The sequence below is a fragment of the Haliotis asinina genome, chromosome 9 (assembly GCF_037392515.1).
Source record: "Haliotis asinina isolate JCU_RB_2024 chromosome 9, JCU_Hal_asi_v2, whole genome shotgun sequence".
NCBI lineage: Eukaryota > Metazoa > Mollusca > Gastropoda > Lepetellida > Haliotidae > Haliotis > Haliotis asinina.
In genome coordinates, this window is record NC_090288.1 from 45,171,785 (window position 1) to 45,188,690 (window position 16,906).

General features: G+C 39.9%; 1 protein-coding gene across 1 annotated transcript; it reads left to right on the forward strand.

The window, feature by feature from the left end:
- Positions 1-985: 985 nt before the first annotated feature.
- Positions 986-16,515, forward strand: LOC137297270 (cysteine-rich venom protein Mr30-like). Its single transcript, XM_067829285.1, has 9 exons — positions 986-1,073; positions 6,311-6,345; positions 7,037-7,201; positions 7,382-7,472; positions 8,879-9,027; positions 10,240-10,334; positions 12,961-13,049; positions 14,263-14,361; positions 16,406-16,515. Exons 1-9 carry the CDS (start codon positions 986-988, stop codon positions 16,513-16,515), a joined length of 921 nt encoding a protein of 306 aa, XP_067685386.1.
- Positions 16,516-16,906: the final 391 nt, after the last annotated feature.

Below are 16,906 nucleotides of genomic sequence, written 5' to 3' on the forward strand. Positions count from 1 at the left end.
GTCTTTTAGATTAACGAGAGACCATATAATGTTATATGATCTCTGGATTAATGTCATATAACCTGGATCCCCATTGGTGCTTTTGCTAACACGACAGTTGATGTGACCCCTTCGGAATTGAACTACTGCAAAAACGTAGTCCTACAGACCACTACACGACAACATACAGTTGTACAGGCCATATATTTTTGAACATGGTAGATTGTGTGTGTGTGTGTGTGTGTGTGTGTGTGTGTGTGTGTGTGTGTGTGTGTGTGTGTGTGTGTGTGAAATAAATAAACATAATCACCACATGTCCCAAACATTCGTATATTCTATACTGCACATTAAATGCAGCTGTGACGTAATAAACCCAATCCCCTTACTCACCCACGGCTAGTGGGGCGTAAATGTTCCTCTTGTTCTGAATGTGTATTGTGTTAATAGATGCATCGATTCGTCTTTGAAATACACCTTTTATCCAAAATATTGAAAGATTCTTAATATGCTTATTGAACGTACAGGGAGCTCATGGTTGTTGTAATTAACAGGAATATTGAGCATGGAAACAATATAGCATTGATTGTTGTTAATGGTACCAGTTTCATATAGGAAATTCCCAACTGTCAATCGAACACCAATCTTAAAGTGGAACTACAAAACGTTTTCGTATCAAACTGGACCCCAATGAATCACAATTTACATTTGAATAGACCATAAATTAACCGGATGTGGGTCACATGATACCTCGATGTCTTTTAATTTCTTTTCAGTATATATTTGATTATTGGAAGCCACTCAAATGTGAAGTCACCTCGCATTTTGACAATTAGTGACAACGTGAAATGTGTAAATGCATCATCACAAAACCAATAAATTCTTATATCTTATTGTGAGATCGCGGGTCGCATACAACACTTTGATGAGGGCAATATTAATGTTTATTGCCTGCCACTCAAGGCAGACCTCTATATAAGGGGAAAGTTGCGTTTCTGTCACACCGTCGATGAAGACGCTGAAGACGACGATGATGTTCACTGTTCTGCTGCTGGTGTTGCTTGGTTCCGTGATCGTACGGGGAGGTGGTGGTGAGTGTAACATTTTCAGGTGGTTTTTTTTTGCATAACTTTGCATCACCCATTTAATAAATGGTTGCAGGACAAAATCATAGGAAAAACGTCAAGGAAAAAGATTATACATTTGGGTAGGAACATGAGTCATATGGAAAAAGCCATACTCTCGAAAAGTCAGGATTGATAACGTATACTTTCAACAAGCTATAACAATATTATGATTTTCAGTATTATCGTCAATAGCAATGCATATAAGTCCATGAACCACCTAACATATGTAATAAATGTACTTGTTCAAGCACAATACAGGATGCTTTAATTTCTGATGATCATTTGAAGATAAAAGTGAAATAGTGTTTATAAGACACAGTATGTACAAAGTATATGGATGACGGGTCTTTTCATAAGACTGCATAATAATATTAAATGTTTCTCGGGCACATTTTCTTCAAAAGTGATGAGGTCGGTAGGACTTTAAGCTTTACTTTTCATTTTTCATAGAAAATGACTAAAGAGGAACACATTTTTCTCTCAGAAATACAGCTTGGGAGAGTTAGCGTGTGTCAGTGGATTGTAGATTCCGTCACGTTCGTTCTTACAGACATTCATTCTGGAAGCGGTCAAGTCAAAACATCTTTTGTAAAAAAATTGAAAATGGCAGTAAAAATTGTTACGCACCCAAATAAAAGTGACGCGCCGATGCCCGAGAAACATTTCACTTTGTTATTTAGCCTAACAGAAGTATTCGGAGAATAGGGTGTTTTATACGTGTACTTATTTTTCCGATGGCCTTTTTCCTATGACCATCTTTCCGTGACCTTTTCTTATGACCTTTTATTTTTTTTACCTCAAATGAATCTGTTTCGGTGGAGGGGCGGTATGATTTTTTCCCGATTTTGGGCATCATTACCTCATTCGACACAAGTATTCCAGCATTGTTGCTTTATCGCATATATTTGAAAAATTAAAAAAAACCCGTATCCGTCTCTTCGTGCTTTCCTAAAATTATTCTGCCAATCGCCTACATTTTGGAAAGGCACGATGACGGGTACTATAATAAACCCAGAGCCCTAAACATGGATATGGGTTGTAACAAAGTATTCGGAAAAAGAAAACATTCATTTGAAAACTGAATATGACATAATTTTGCTCATCAAATTATTATTACTTGTAAATGTTCGCTAAAACATATTGTTGGTTGTGAATAGCGGTTACATATTATTAGCAAAATAGGATAATATTTTATCCAAGTGAAGTACAATATGAATATTCGTAAAGATGTTTAGTTTCACCAGGGAGACTATATAGAGAGGGAGAGGAAACTCCTCGAAAAACCCCTGAACATATGTCTCGGGTGGTTACGTAACCAGTGTAGCCAGTATGGTGCCAGCGTAGTATTTAAGATTGAGCCGAGTTTAATTTCAACAGCTGATTAATTTCGCTGAGTATTGTGACAACTGAAATCTTACATGTAGAAGATAAGTTAACTATTTTGTCACTTCAGTTTAAGTCAGATAATTGGTATTAGTGTGTCAGTATTACGACAGTAGATTTGTAGTAAAGTTTCAAGTTGGTATGTTATAGCTCACTGTCTTCCATTCGCGATTCACCGCGAAGATAGACTAAATTGTGCCGATAAAAACGTCTTTCACACATTCGTTTGATTTTTAGAAGGGAAACATGCCTTTTCTTGAAAGGTATTTGAAAGTAATAGTGACAGTTTTATGACTTAAAAACATTGTTAGGGTGCATTTGAGGATTGTGAAAAATATGACATATCGCCGATCTGTTCTCATTCGTCATTGAAATTCTACACGGCGTTGTTGGAGTGTTTCTAGTTATTACTTCAAAAACATCTTTCACGTTCACCTTTAATTCTCATGAATTGAACATACTATCAGGTGAAATGTGTTTGCAAGTAATAGTGATAGTTTTTTAATCTAAAAAATAATGTTACTGCGCATTTGCGGTGTATGAAAAATGTGACATATCGCTGATCTGATCTGATCCACCACTGAAATATTGCATGCCCTGTTTGAGTGATTCCAGTTATTACTTCAAAAACACCCTACACATACACCTTTAATTATTATGAAATTGTAGTTTATCCCTGGTTTCAGTTTGTGAAAACCTAACCGGTGTCCTCCCACCACTTTGCCCCAAATCCAGTTGAAATTGGCGTGGCTCAACCGGCAAAGTTTAAGAGATCGTCTAAAATTTACGACTAGATTTTTCCAAAGCAGTAGTTTTGCCGTCGTTGCGGTAATGACATTTTGATTAAAAAGTTGAAGTCACAATACATTTTATGGAAAATTCTTCTCCAAAATTTTCTACTGATGCAATATACCCGTCATACAAACCAAAGTAGTTTACATGAACACATACCACATATAAAAATACAAATGAAATGTTCTTAAGAACAAAAGTTCAAATTGAATGACCCATTAGCATGTACCAGTATCTCAGAACAGATTCCATACTTAACGAGGTATTACAAGCTACAATAAGAACGAAGATTGCAACATTAAAGAACAACACGAAGTTTAACATAAAAAGATTAATGTTGACCTATTTTATCGAAGAAACAACATCGTATGTTGACTAAACAAACACAGTACATGTCACTTAAACAGTTTTAATCGATTATGATCGATAGATAACGCTTATTTGAAAACAAGAAAAACAATCATGATTTCCTCAATCATTCTGGTTTTCGCGACAACCAAATGTGGCTTTAGCGGCCATTTGTGTTTTTCAAATTATAGTTTTCCCGGCCGGACAACTTTACAGTGGTCTATTCCAAAGCCCCAAAAGGTGTTGTTACAAATGATTACACCCTGAATTATAGAGTAACTTAGTAAGTGTTGTAGTTATCTCAGTGAATGAGTATAGTTTTATACCGTCTTTAGCAGCATTCCAATAATATCATGGCGGGGAACACCAGAAATGGGGTTACACATTCAAGTCTTAACAACTTCATGCCATTCTTTTTCATTATAGGTACCCTTAATGCCTATTGCTGACTGTAACCCCCTTTGTGTCTGGCTCATTGACCTTGCATACAAAATATATGAATAATAATAATATTTGCATTTATATAGCGCATCATTCAGCAGTAGATGTTCTGTGCGCTTCATCGGAATGAACAGAATGAATGGTGTATCTTCCTGCTTATGTAGTACAGTCTGTATAGCTATTGGTAGTATTTCAGATATACATCATCATTGAGCAGTCGTTAATTACAGAAATATTCAAAGCTTTCAGTTTACGCAAAAGAATAATATGGAATGTGGCTGACCTGACAGACGAGTATTAACCGTTGAGAAACACGAAATATGCGTATTGTTAATATGTTCAAATCTCCATACAAAAACGCACTTTCTTTTTTCATACTATGTTTTAAACGATCCAGTATTGTTCAGGAATGGACATTAATTTGCACTTTTTCTTGGGCCATTATTCAAGATTAATTTACACCTTGAATATTTTTCTTATATTTTAACAGTTTAATAACGGAATTACTTCATATTAGCTTAGTTCTAAGAACGTCTTTTTCTGGACATAGTCAACGGAGACTGATTGTATTATATGAGATTAAATATTTGACAATGTAACGGAGACTGATTGTACTATATGAAATTAAATATTTGACAATGTCAAATGTGTGCATCATCCTTAAAGGTTACAAAATAATCTTCATTCAACGTGTTTGTCCAAAATAGTAACTATAACAGTGTTCAAATGTTCATCGATTAAATGAACCTTTGCTTACTTTTGTATTGCCTGTTGCAAATTGTAAATGTATACTTGTATGTTAGTCACTGGCCTTGCATGCAGACTATATGCATATCATTCATACGATTATTGGTTTATCTTTCAAATAGCGTAAACAACAACCATATTGGTGGTATTTCAGATGTACAATGATCATTAAACAGTCGTAAATACGGAAATATTCAATGCTCAAAGAAAGATATCGAGCGTGATTGACTTGACGGATGAGTAATAGATATTACTAATGAGGTACTTAACAAACGCCTATTGTTAAAATGTTTCATGAATTCCTGCGAGAGTAATCACAATTTCTCATAATTCCTTCGTCCCCTGATCACCTAACAATGCACAAAAACGTGCCGTTTATATCGTTCCATAATTCGATCTCCATATATTGAATTAACACACTTATGTATCGTCATTCTGTGGTTTACACGCTCCAATAATCTTTCAGGAATCGACTTTGTCTGGAATCAAGATTTCAGTTAATTTTCTCTTGGAGTATTTTTCGTATATTTTACTGGTTAAATTTACCAACTAAATTACTCCATATTTTGTTTGGAAGAAAGTATCGAAAGCGAATGTTAACTCTCGTGATTTGTTTTTATCGACATAATCAACGGCGACACATGATTGTACGGCAATAACTATTTGACATTTTCAAATGCTTGCGTGAACCGTAAATGGTAAAAAACAGAGCAGTACTCATTCAACTCATTCTTTTCTGGATCTGGTTAATTGTGACAATGTTCAATCTTTCAGCAGTTAAATAAACCTTTATACCCATAAATATTTAAAGCGATCAGGTGCTAAGGCTCCGAATTGATTAATTGCTGCTCACACTTTCAGCCAAAGGCCCAGAGCCCAGAGCCGACTAGACGTTTTCAAATATTTGCAGGCCCTTGTGGCCTTAGGTAAATTATCTGCAATATTTTCTTTTGCCAACAGGAATTTGATGTCATCCCATATAATGACAGAAATATACAGGGTGAAAGTGTGTACAATGGAGGTTTTTTTGTTTTTATATTTATGGACATTGGCCTTCAGATTTCATCCAGGGCCTGTAGATTTCATCCAGGGCCTGTAGATTTACATTTTGAAGCCCGCGGGCCCTGATAGTCAACTGGCAACTGATGGTCAACTGGCCCTGATGGTCAATTACAAACATTGCAACCAACCTAATCTTGAAGGATGTATACCAGAATCTTAAAATATTCCTACGACCATAATTATCAGCACGACAAATCGAGTGAAATGTTTGGCCATGTTTACTTCTCTGAGTAAACTACAATTTTTCACTCGTTTTCTGTTTATACACGCGATCTAATTTTCCCTTGAGCGTCAGTTTCTGCCGATCGTACTTTAGATTGAGTTCTACGGCACTGGTTAACTGTACTAAGAAAGTATAGGACATTGTGACACTTTTGTCCATGTGTATATAATGGTTTAATGTTCAACATTCGTTATTGTCTTTGCCACAGGAGCGTCGTCCTCAAGTCCAGACTTGGTGGTGAAATCGGTAAGTACCCAAAGACTGTCTGAGTGAGTGAGTGAGTGAGTGAGTGAGTGAGTGAGTGAGTGAGTGAGTGAGTGAGTGAGTGAGTGAGTGAGTGAGTGAGTGAGTGAGTGAGTGAGTGAGTAGGCGTTGGTGTCCGCTTGGAGACTGTTTCAGTCATCTGTGTAGTCTGGGTTGAATCCCGAAAAGACGCAATTCTTAGACGCTGATCACTTGAAGTGCCACGGGTATTATCTGGTCCCGATTTCTGGAAACACACTTAAGTCTGAGATTTTGCTCAAATTTGAGAAAACGCATTTCTCAGAATGAACTGAAATCGGCACAACACTCAAAGTATAGGAAACAATTTGAGTTTCGGGAATAGATTGCTTAATTTGTTTGGGTTTTATATGTCAAAAATGCAGTTGAGTTAAGAATTCAGCTGTTTCAAATTGTGAAACTCAGTTTGAGATTTGAGTAAAAACTTGAGTTTGTTTCAAGAAACCGGGGCGTGGTCGAATCTAGGATTCAGAACCTCTATCACAGTCTGTCTCATCCAAGGGACGCAACTCTGAAGATCGGATGAGACTGAAAAAAACGATTGGACCTCCGTAGTTACGTTAGCACACAATATCAGTTTTGCAAGTACTTTTTTTGGTACGTCAACTCGATCCTGCAACAAATTCCGCCAGTAAACCCAAACATTTTTCTCCAGGACTGTGACGCCACTTACCTCGCCATCCACGCCAACTACACTCTCTGTCTAGTGGACAAGGGGACGGAAGTTCCACTGTCAGATACGGACATCCAGGACATAGTGAACAAACACAACGGCTACCGAAGTAATGTGTCACCAAATGCTACTAATATGGTCAGACTAGTGAGTAACTAGATGTAACTAGAATCGTGTGGCCTTAAACAACATTCTTTCATTCATTCATTCGACAGTTTAAAATTTAAGGGTAAGGGTTATCGTGTCTTATAGTTGCAATAAATCATGAGTATATTGTATTGTTGAAGAAAATCTCAAATGTTGTAACAAGGAACGCCCGTGTTGCAGGTGTGGGATGACGACATAGCGACATACGCCGCCAAGTGGGCTCGTCAGTGCACTTTGAGCCATGACGAATACGCGGCAAGATCTCTTCCAAGTAGGTGTTTTACACGTCTGCAGTCTATGCCTTTCAGTCATTCGTGAGCCTCCGGAACAAGCCGAATACAGGCTACGGAAAGGGACAAGTTGTGACGAATGTCCTTGAGTGTGAGCTGCCAATCTTGATGCTCTGATTCGGTGAGAAAGATCGATCAACTTGTGCCCTTAGGTCACTACACGACAGGAGTCCGCAGAAAATGTGACCAATAGGTCGCTACACGCTGCAGAAAAAAGTGACCAATAGGTCACTACATGATAGGGGTCTGCAGGAAAAGTGACCAATTAGTCACTACACGACAGTAATCTGTCGAAAAAGTAACCAATCGACAGGAATATGTAGAAAAAGTGACCAATAGGTCACTACACGACAGGGGTCTGTACAAAAAGTGACCAATCCTTCTAGTCGCGCGGTTAAGGCAAAAATTGTGCACTTTGGGTTAAAAGCCCCAAACGTGGCACACGTATATAGTGAACCATTCCGAACATTTCTGGATATGAATCCACCTCACCAGGAGGTAGCATAATACCAACAGATCATACATAAGAGTGCACAAATATATGCATTTATCTATAATTGCTCTTCAAAATGTCTCTTTCACAAAACATTACAGTTCACAGTGTATTAAATTTACCTACATATCACAACTTCTCCAAAGCCAACAGGTAACAACTTGCAAATAACAGTAGTATAACCGCAGAATGTCTGAAAATTCTGGTGGCCATGTTGAATTTTCATCGTCCCCAAGTGGTGCTGTTTTATAAATTGGGAATGTGTACATCGCTGATCCAATTAAACCTTTACGAAATACGGAATGTGACAAGACAATTGTGACATAGTGAGCATCCATTGCATTTTAGTCAAAATGGCAGCCATGTTGGATTTTATGCCACCCGGAAGCACTGGCGAGGTGGAGCCGAATCCATTATTCTTCAGGGGATTTCAATGTATCAGTGTACAAGGTCTGGTGCTTTTTACCCAAAGGACACCATTTTGACAAAATCTTGGCCATAACCGCCCCACTAGTGTAACTGAACTGTACATGCCATCTGACGCCAAATGGCTCAGGTGATGACCTTTCGCCTTTGTGCACGATCCAACCGCCATTCATAGGATTTAAAGCGAGGTTTCTGCACAAAGTGTTGCGATGTTTCGGGCTCCGAGACAGATGTGTTCATGATATCGCCCTCTTGGTGGTTTGTCCTTTGCAAGCCTGCTCCGGTCGTCTAGTTGTGACAAGCACTTGGAATTATTGTGCTTAGAGGTGCGGTCCTTGAGTGAAATGGAAACCCTTGATTGTGGTTTGAATACCACTATCCCATAATATTCTCTCAATCAATTTAAAATTCATTCACTCATTCGTGAAGACCACGAGTATAAACTCACTCACTCACTCTTTATTCTAGTTATGCCAGGAGTGGACATTGGACAGAACGTAGGCGCTAACTACGACAGTATTATCAAGGCAATAGAAGGCTGGCACAAGGAGGTGGATGATTTTGAACACGGCATCGGAAACACAACAGTAGGGAAGGTTGTTGGCCATTACACCCAGGTAATCAAGTTATTTCTGTTCTTACTAAAATACATAGCAATTGGAAAACATCCGTCAGATGCACATTGAAAGGTACATATTAAAAATTTGAGATGCCCCCCCGACTCGAAATGCTTCACAGTGCACGAAATCATGATGTATTGCATTTCGAGCCGGGGCCATCTCAAAAAATACTTTTCGAATCTTTAATTCTCGCAAAGTCATGCGGCATATGGTCAGATGGCAAACAGCATGGTCGCAAAATGAGTGTCAGGGCAATGGTAGTGAAATAGATGTCTGAGTACCACAGAAACCGCAAATCCTGTTCGAGCATTATACCGCAGCTACAGTTATTTGGAAGTCATGCAAGACATGCACTCACAAATATTCCAGTATTTTGAGATTATGTGAAGTAAAAATATTCTTATGCTCCACTGATCAACTCTGTCATGATCCGCGCCAGAAGTGTCCTTGTAAACTAACACATCGCCCACAGCGCAACAGTTCAGAGTTGTGTCCCCCAAAGATTAATAGACTTACAAGTCACCAGAAAGCATGTACCCGTGAAACAGAAGTGCAAAAGGTGCTGCACTGGTGGACCCAAACATTAACATTAAATTTCAGGTCAGTTTTGGACAGTGAAGCAGTGTTTAGTAACGCGTATGACCACCATGAGCACAAATGCAAGCTTCTCTTTGCATTAACCAACTGAACCTTTAAAGTTGCTGTTGATGAACGTCCTGCCATTCTCTCTGTAACGCCTGTTCAAGGTCACCCAGAGTCTGGAGGTGATCATAGAGACCGTAAACACGCCTTCCAATAATGTCTCAAGCAAGTTCAATGAGATTAAGATCAGGCGACCTTGCAGCCAATCCATATATGTGAAGGTTGATCTAAACAACATCATTACGACTCTTTGTCGGGCATCATCACCCATGGCATTATCATCCATGGACGGGCATTATCATTCATAAAAATGAAGTCAGGACCCGCATGATGTATCAGAGGAATAACTACAGGCAGGTTTAACAGATCAGACTGCATGTGGAGACATGCATGCCACACACTTTGCATGCTGTTTCTGAGGGTGACTGTTCTGGTGATGTTATCAATGTTATGGGATAAATCAATTTGAAATCAGTCACTGAAGGTTATGCATTCTTTGAATATTCACCTTTCAGTAACATGCCGGCACATATCGTTATCACAATCACAAACGTGTCTGTTTTTTAGGTTGTGGGGTTCAGAGCCATCCGCATCGGGTGTGGGGAGGCCACCTGTACAAACGCCGAGTACAGTCGCTACCAAGTGTGTAACTACGCCATGGGGTGAGTACTTGATACAGCTGGAGTTGACCAGTCACGTGATTGGTCAGTGCATATTAGGGTCCAGAATTCACTTGTATTATGCACTTTTCAAAAACAGAAATGCATTCAATTTGTAAATAATGATATTGTTCTTTATGAAAAACTGAATATTGCACGATGTTGAAGTGCTGTTGGAAATAAAAAAATGTGTTTCGGGTATTACTCTGTATCCCTACATTTACAGCATTAGCCGAAATAACCCACGTCGGCCACGTGGGCGTTTAGTGGGAGGCATAATACGATATCCAGGAAAAAACGTGTTTACTCGGAAACTCTGAAATCCAAACTTAGTTTAAAAGATATGTTACACCGTCACACATTAATCACATGAACTGATTTAGATATAAATGAGAAAAACAGTTTTGTGTATTTGCGACAGGACTGTAGTCAAAGGTTTCGTGTACTGATGTAGTGTACAGACGTTACTGTTTAGATATCTGTAGCTTTATACAACATCTAGTGTAAAACTGCAACTAGGTATCATTGAAAAGGAAGGGATGAGGGATATGTCTAGGTCTGCAGTCATACCCGTGGGTTCAATGTACACGTGAGCTTAATCTTTTATATGGGGCGATGGGGTAGCCTAGTGGTTAAAACGTTCGCTCGTCACGCTGAAGGCTCGGGTTCGATTCCCCACATGGGTACAATGTATGAAGCCCATTTTCTGGTGTCCCCCGTCGTGATATTGCTGGAATATTGCTAAAAAGCGACATACAACTAAACTAAACAACTTATGGGCTCGGTATACTAGTTACAATCAATGACAGTGAGAGAAGTGGTAGACCGAGAGTCATTTCCCCTTGAAAAACCTACATCCAGGTCTTTTACCACCGCCATCCGTCCGTCATCTCTGAAACTGCAGGGCACTGAGAGGGTATGAGTCCAATTATTAGGAATCGTCAACGATAGGTGGGAAGTAGTCGCAAAATGGTGATATTGACGCGTTTCCATCAAAGACATCGTATGCGATGTGACAACACCGCACTGATATCGGCTTTTAAAAGTCGAAGTAAGCGTGCAGGACAGGAGGTGTGGGGAGCCATATGCAAATCGTAGAGATCTGATTTGTTTCTGGCTCGAGGGAATCAACGCATGAACCAAATTCCCCAACGCTCGATCCTTCTTCCCCAGATATATTCAGTCTCTGCCAAGGAGGTTCAGAGGGTGATCAAAACACACGTCTGTCTAGTGGAGACAGATCTACGTGTTTTAAGAGAATCAGTATTGACAACATGTCTACATGACATGTCACTTTCACCATAATACATTTCATCCTTGCTTTTCATTAAGCCTCTTTCCAGTTTCCCCGAAAGAATTTCGTTTAGAGTGATGTCCGTATGCAATATCGCGGGCATACTGTTAAATAAACTCGTCAAAACTTGTAACTTGTGCAACCAAGCTGCAGATGCCTTGATATCACTTAGAGCAAGAGTAAACAATATCTGCGGACAAAACAATCAGCACGTCAACCTGACAGCTATTTGTTTAAGTGTTGTCATGTCCGCTGAGAAGGGTATTAGCGCGCCTGAGCAGAGTGCTGTAGTGGAGCTGGAAGATGTGCACGCTTGTATACGTTTAATATTATTGGTGAAATTCCCGAGTATGGGTATTGTGCTGACAAACCAGGAAACATCAACATGCATCCGAACCCACGAGGAAAGGGTGTTTTGTGTGGCTATAGGATGTTTTAAACGAAACCCGATCCCATCAGAGCAGTGGCACTCGTAGTACTAGTTGTGAAAGAGTGTTTGGTATGTGACGCCGCACTCAACAATATATGGCAGTGGTCTGTTAAGGATCGAATCTGGACAAGACAATCCAGTGATTATCAGTGCGAGCATCGATTTCACTGTCGTAGTTAACCTTTCTCAACAGGGGGCATCCGGGGAGTCCAGAGGGAAAGTTTTACAGTTAGATGCCCTCTTATGCAATTTCCAGCTTTCTGCATGTGCAATGACTCCATATATGTAACATCCAATTTTGTATTAAAAATATATTTTCGTGCTGCGCGTGACCCATGTTTTCCTTTTTTTTAAAATTAAAGGTTAAAAGTTTATACAATACTATTTAGCTTTTTCATATTTTCGCCAGTCAATGTTTGTTTGTGTATTGAGTATTCATTGATTTGTATGTCATTTTTCATTTGTCTATTCAGTCCTTTGGAGTCATGTAAACTGAATGCAGTCCATTTTCTGATTAAGTCTCTTGTTCTTTAATTATCATTACCTTTTGCACAATATACCTTCAGTGTATAGACCTCCGAGCAGTCTATGTCATTGGACTGGATTCTTTATTTTATTTGTCAATGTTATTTGTAATGATGTGTAATGAGGTATGTCATTCTGTCAGACGTTGTTCGAAAGCTGCAACTAAGGTGTTGATATTAGTGCAACTGCCATGTACAAAAAATAATAATTAAAAACATTCTAGGGGGCATCTGCCCCCTGTCCCCCGGGGATGCCTACGACCCTGGGTTCATTTGGGATACTATGACATATGTCAATCAAGTCAGCGAACCTGATCCGATCCCGTTAGTCGCCTCTAATTCTCCACCGGTGTATCGCAATAGGTTTTATATTGCTTGCAGACAACAGACGCCAGACCTCAAGACTCCGTACGAAAATGGAACTTCGTGCAGTAAATGCCCCGAGAACAAGTGCTCCGACAACCTCTGTGGTGAGTTTACAGCTCTATCAGCTGTAAGTGACATAGTGACGATGCACGTTTTATTACTACCAGCTCCGTGTTTGTTTGTTTCTCTTACGCCCCACTTAGCTCTGTTCCAGCTATTAGCGTCTGTCTGAACATGATCGAGTTTGGACCAGACAATCCATTAAATAGTCCTAGGCCAAATGTTAGAAAAGTCCCTATCTTTTAGGATCTCTCAGCAGCAGTAGACACGTTATTCAGTAATTAATATGACACTCCCACCCTCCAAAAATTCTTGTTGATGTGGAACTAGCAACAGGAGGTATCAGGTTACTAAAAACTAACTGGGTTCAGTCCACTGTTGAAACAGTGTCCACATGTTCATAAACAAACTGCTTGAGAATTGATCACATTGTCTAATGTATGGTGACAAGCACTGGTGTTCAACATGGTCAAGATATGAAGTATGTGTGATAAGGCTAGGTGTATCATATTACCTGATTTTCATGATATCTCTACATTTGGCCTAGGAGTATAAACAAAATCATGAACATCGATCAGCGCTATTGGGAAATGATGACATGAGCCAACCAAGTCAGCGATCCTCACCATCGGATCCTGCTAGTCACCTCTCATGATAAACATGGGTTACTGAAAGCCAATATTCTGACCCGGATCTTCACGGGTCACAGGTTCAGTGATAAGTGGTGATTGACAGTGAGAAACAAAGCGTATGAAATATCAAATGTTCGCTTGAATCTCTATATTTTCAAGCTTACAGTAGTCACAGAATTATATTTGATTAGCGGACGTACGATGTTGTCATGATTAATTTAGGTTTTTACATATAAACATCCTTTTATTATTAATGTACTTTTGTGGAACCTATCAAATCATGTCTCAGAATCTCACGTCACATAATATGAAAGCAAGCGTGGTAGACTCATCATTGTAATTTTTTTAAAATACCAGGAGGATGATTAAAGATTAAAAAAAAACATATAAAAAATTTGAGATGACCCTGGACTTGAAACGCTTCACAGTACACTATATCTAGACACAAAAATCTAGACATATTCACAGTACAATATATCTAGACACAAAAATCTAGACATATTGTACGGTGAAGCGCTTCTAGTCGGGGGTCATCTCAAAATGTTTAGGCCTGTGATGGATAGCTGACTCTGATAGTCAGTCCACACTTTGTTTACAATTTACTTGAAGTCAAATTAATTTTCAGATTGTGGAGACAAGCTTTGTCTGAATGGCGGCTCATTGAATACAACAACCTGCTCGTGCACGTGCACCGGCGTCTGGACTGGGGACGTGTGCACCGAAAGTAAGGAAAGAATTATATTACGCAAAAGTCACAGTATGATATATTCCCGCCCCTATGAAGAATTGTTTATGTTTATCTGAGTCAAAGATTTTTAAAAGAACTAACCCCTCACGCACCAGTATAAAAGGCAATATACGTACACGTGTATTTGAAAAGGTTATTACGGGCTTACTGTTATTTCAGTGATTCTGTGTAATACAGTAAAAATAATTATGATCTGAATAATCATGGTATTCTTAACAAAACATCAATGTGAAATGTCGACTTTGCAATGAATGTACATAGCCTTTCCTTGGCACAAACAGCATATCTTAAACGACATGACGTCATGGCTCGCTGCTTCTTCTATGCCATATATAGTGTTTGTGCGAAAGCGAGACACCCCACTGACGCATTTTCACTGACTGCGAGTGGGAAGTGACTTGTTCTGGGGAGGCAAAACGAAAGCCGACTTCATCCAGGCAAAGGAGTCGCTTGGATTGCTGGGGAGAGTTGGGGGTTAGCCCAGTGGTAAAGCGTTGGCCACACAGAAGACCTTGGTTTGGGTACAATGTACAGCCCATTTTCGGTCATCCTTGATATCTTCAGGGTATACGTTCCGATAAATTTCCACTTTACCTTGGATGCATCTTCGGCTTGCTGTTCTATTCCACATACTGCATAAGGTGCAGCGGTTTCCCCACAAATGATGGCTCAGAATTCTGGACTTGGTGAAGACTTCGTCTGATTAGTAACTATCTCTGTTCTCAGCAGTACCTCGCTATCATCAAATTCAACTGACCCGTAAAGGTCCGATGTAGAGTAGGCCTTCAGCAACCCATGTTTGCCATAAAGGGCGACTATGCTTGTCGTAGAAGCTGACTAACAGGATCGGGTGGTCAGACTTGCTGACTTGGTTGACACAAGGTATCGGTCCCCATTTGCGCAGATCTAGGTTCATGCTCTTGATCACTAGATTGCCTGGTCCAGACTCGATTATTTACAGACCGCTGATATTTGCTGGAATTTAAAAAAACCCAACATGTTTACACAGTATACATTTATTATGAGCCTCGACATTAGTCAAACCCGGGCCTCCAAACTGATTGGGATAGAAAAACGATTAAGTGGGGACCAGGGGTGATGAACCGAGATCCTTATGGTGAGGCTGTCAGTGCAAGACTGGATGTCTCGCTTTAAAGGAATGACATATCAAACCTATTCATGATCTTGCCCTTGTTTTGAGTAATTAGCTGTGGACTCCAGTTTTTTTAAGCGAGGTTTACACTCAGCCCGGACTGAGTTGATTTTTGGGGAGAGTTTGGGTAGCCTAGCGGTCAGAGCGTTGGCGCTCTACACAGAAGAAACTGCTTTGGTGTAGTGTGTGAATCCTTTTCCGATATCCACGCCTTGATAATGCTGGAATATATTGCCGGAATATTGCTAACACCCACCCACTCACTCACTCAATCACTCTATAATTGGGGCAAAGTGGCGATTAGTGAACATAACGACAAAGTGACCATAACACCAAACTCTCTCACTCGTTTACTAGGACAATCTGGAGCTTGTCGCAAACTTGCACTCTAGAATTGGTGTATGCCCATCACGCCAAACCCTCTCCCACAAACTGCAACTTGACATATCCATCATTGACATTTTCAGTGGCAGTAGTAGAAGTAGTAATTCTTCTTATGGACGGTATTGGTAGTAGTAATGCCAGTCGTAGGAGTATTCCGCCTGGACCCGTGAAGGTCCCGGGGTAGAATAGGCCTTCAGCAACTCATGCTTGCCATAAAAGGCGACTATGCTTGTCGTAAGAGGCGACTAACGGGATCGGGTGGTCAGACTAGCTGACTTGGTTGACACATGTCATCGGTTCCCAATTGCGCAGATCGATGCTCATGTTGTTGATCACTGGATTGTCTGGTCCAGACTCGATTATTTACAGACCGCCGCCATATAGCTGTAATATTGCTGAGTGCGGCGTAAAACAAAACTCACTCACTCAGTATTCCGCCTGTATCATTGTGTGAATAATATCCACCACTTTGTTCCTCCACAGAGAAATGTGGAACTTCCAAGAGCTGGTGTAAGTATGTGACCGATAAGGCCTGGTGTAAAGAGTATTCCAACATTCCCGTGGACTGCCCGAAATTCTGCAACGTATGCTGAGTGTCGTCTCCCGATGACCTATACAGACCATTTACTTTGTAATGCTGAGCGACTCAGAATAAAGGTTGTCTGTAGACAAACGAGTGTTTCACGTGTGTTGTTCTGTATGTTACAACCATATGAACTGGGAGATGTTTAAATCGGAGGATGCTCGATGGGGTGAACTAGCCGATAAACTATTCACCCGTCAGACCAAAAACCCCGGTTCGATTCCCACCATACTTCAGTGTCAGAGGGGTCTTGCGTTTAATCTCATGAAAGACTCACTGCTCTTGACCAGGTGTAACAAGCAGGACGGTGATAACTCTTGAAAACATACATACATTCAATGTTTGATTTTAATCTTTCTTTGGCGTTCTAAGGCATTACGTCAATTATGCCATTCGTTGCA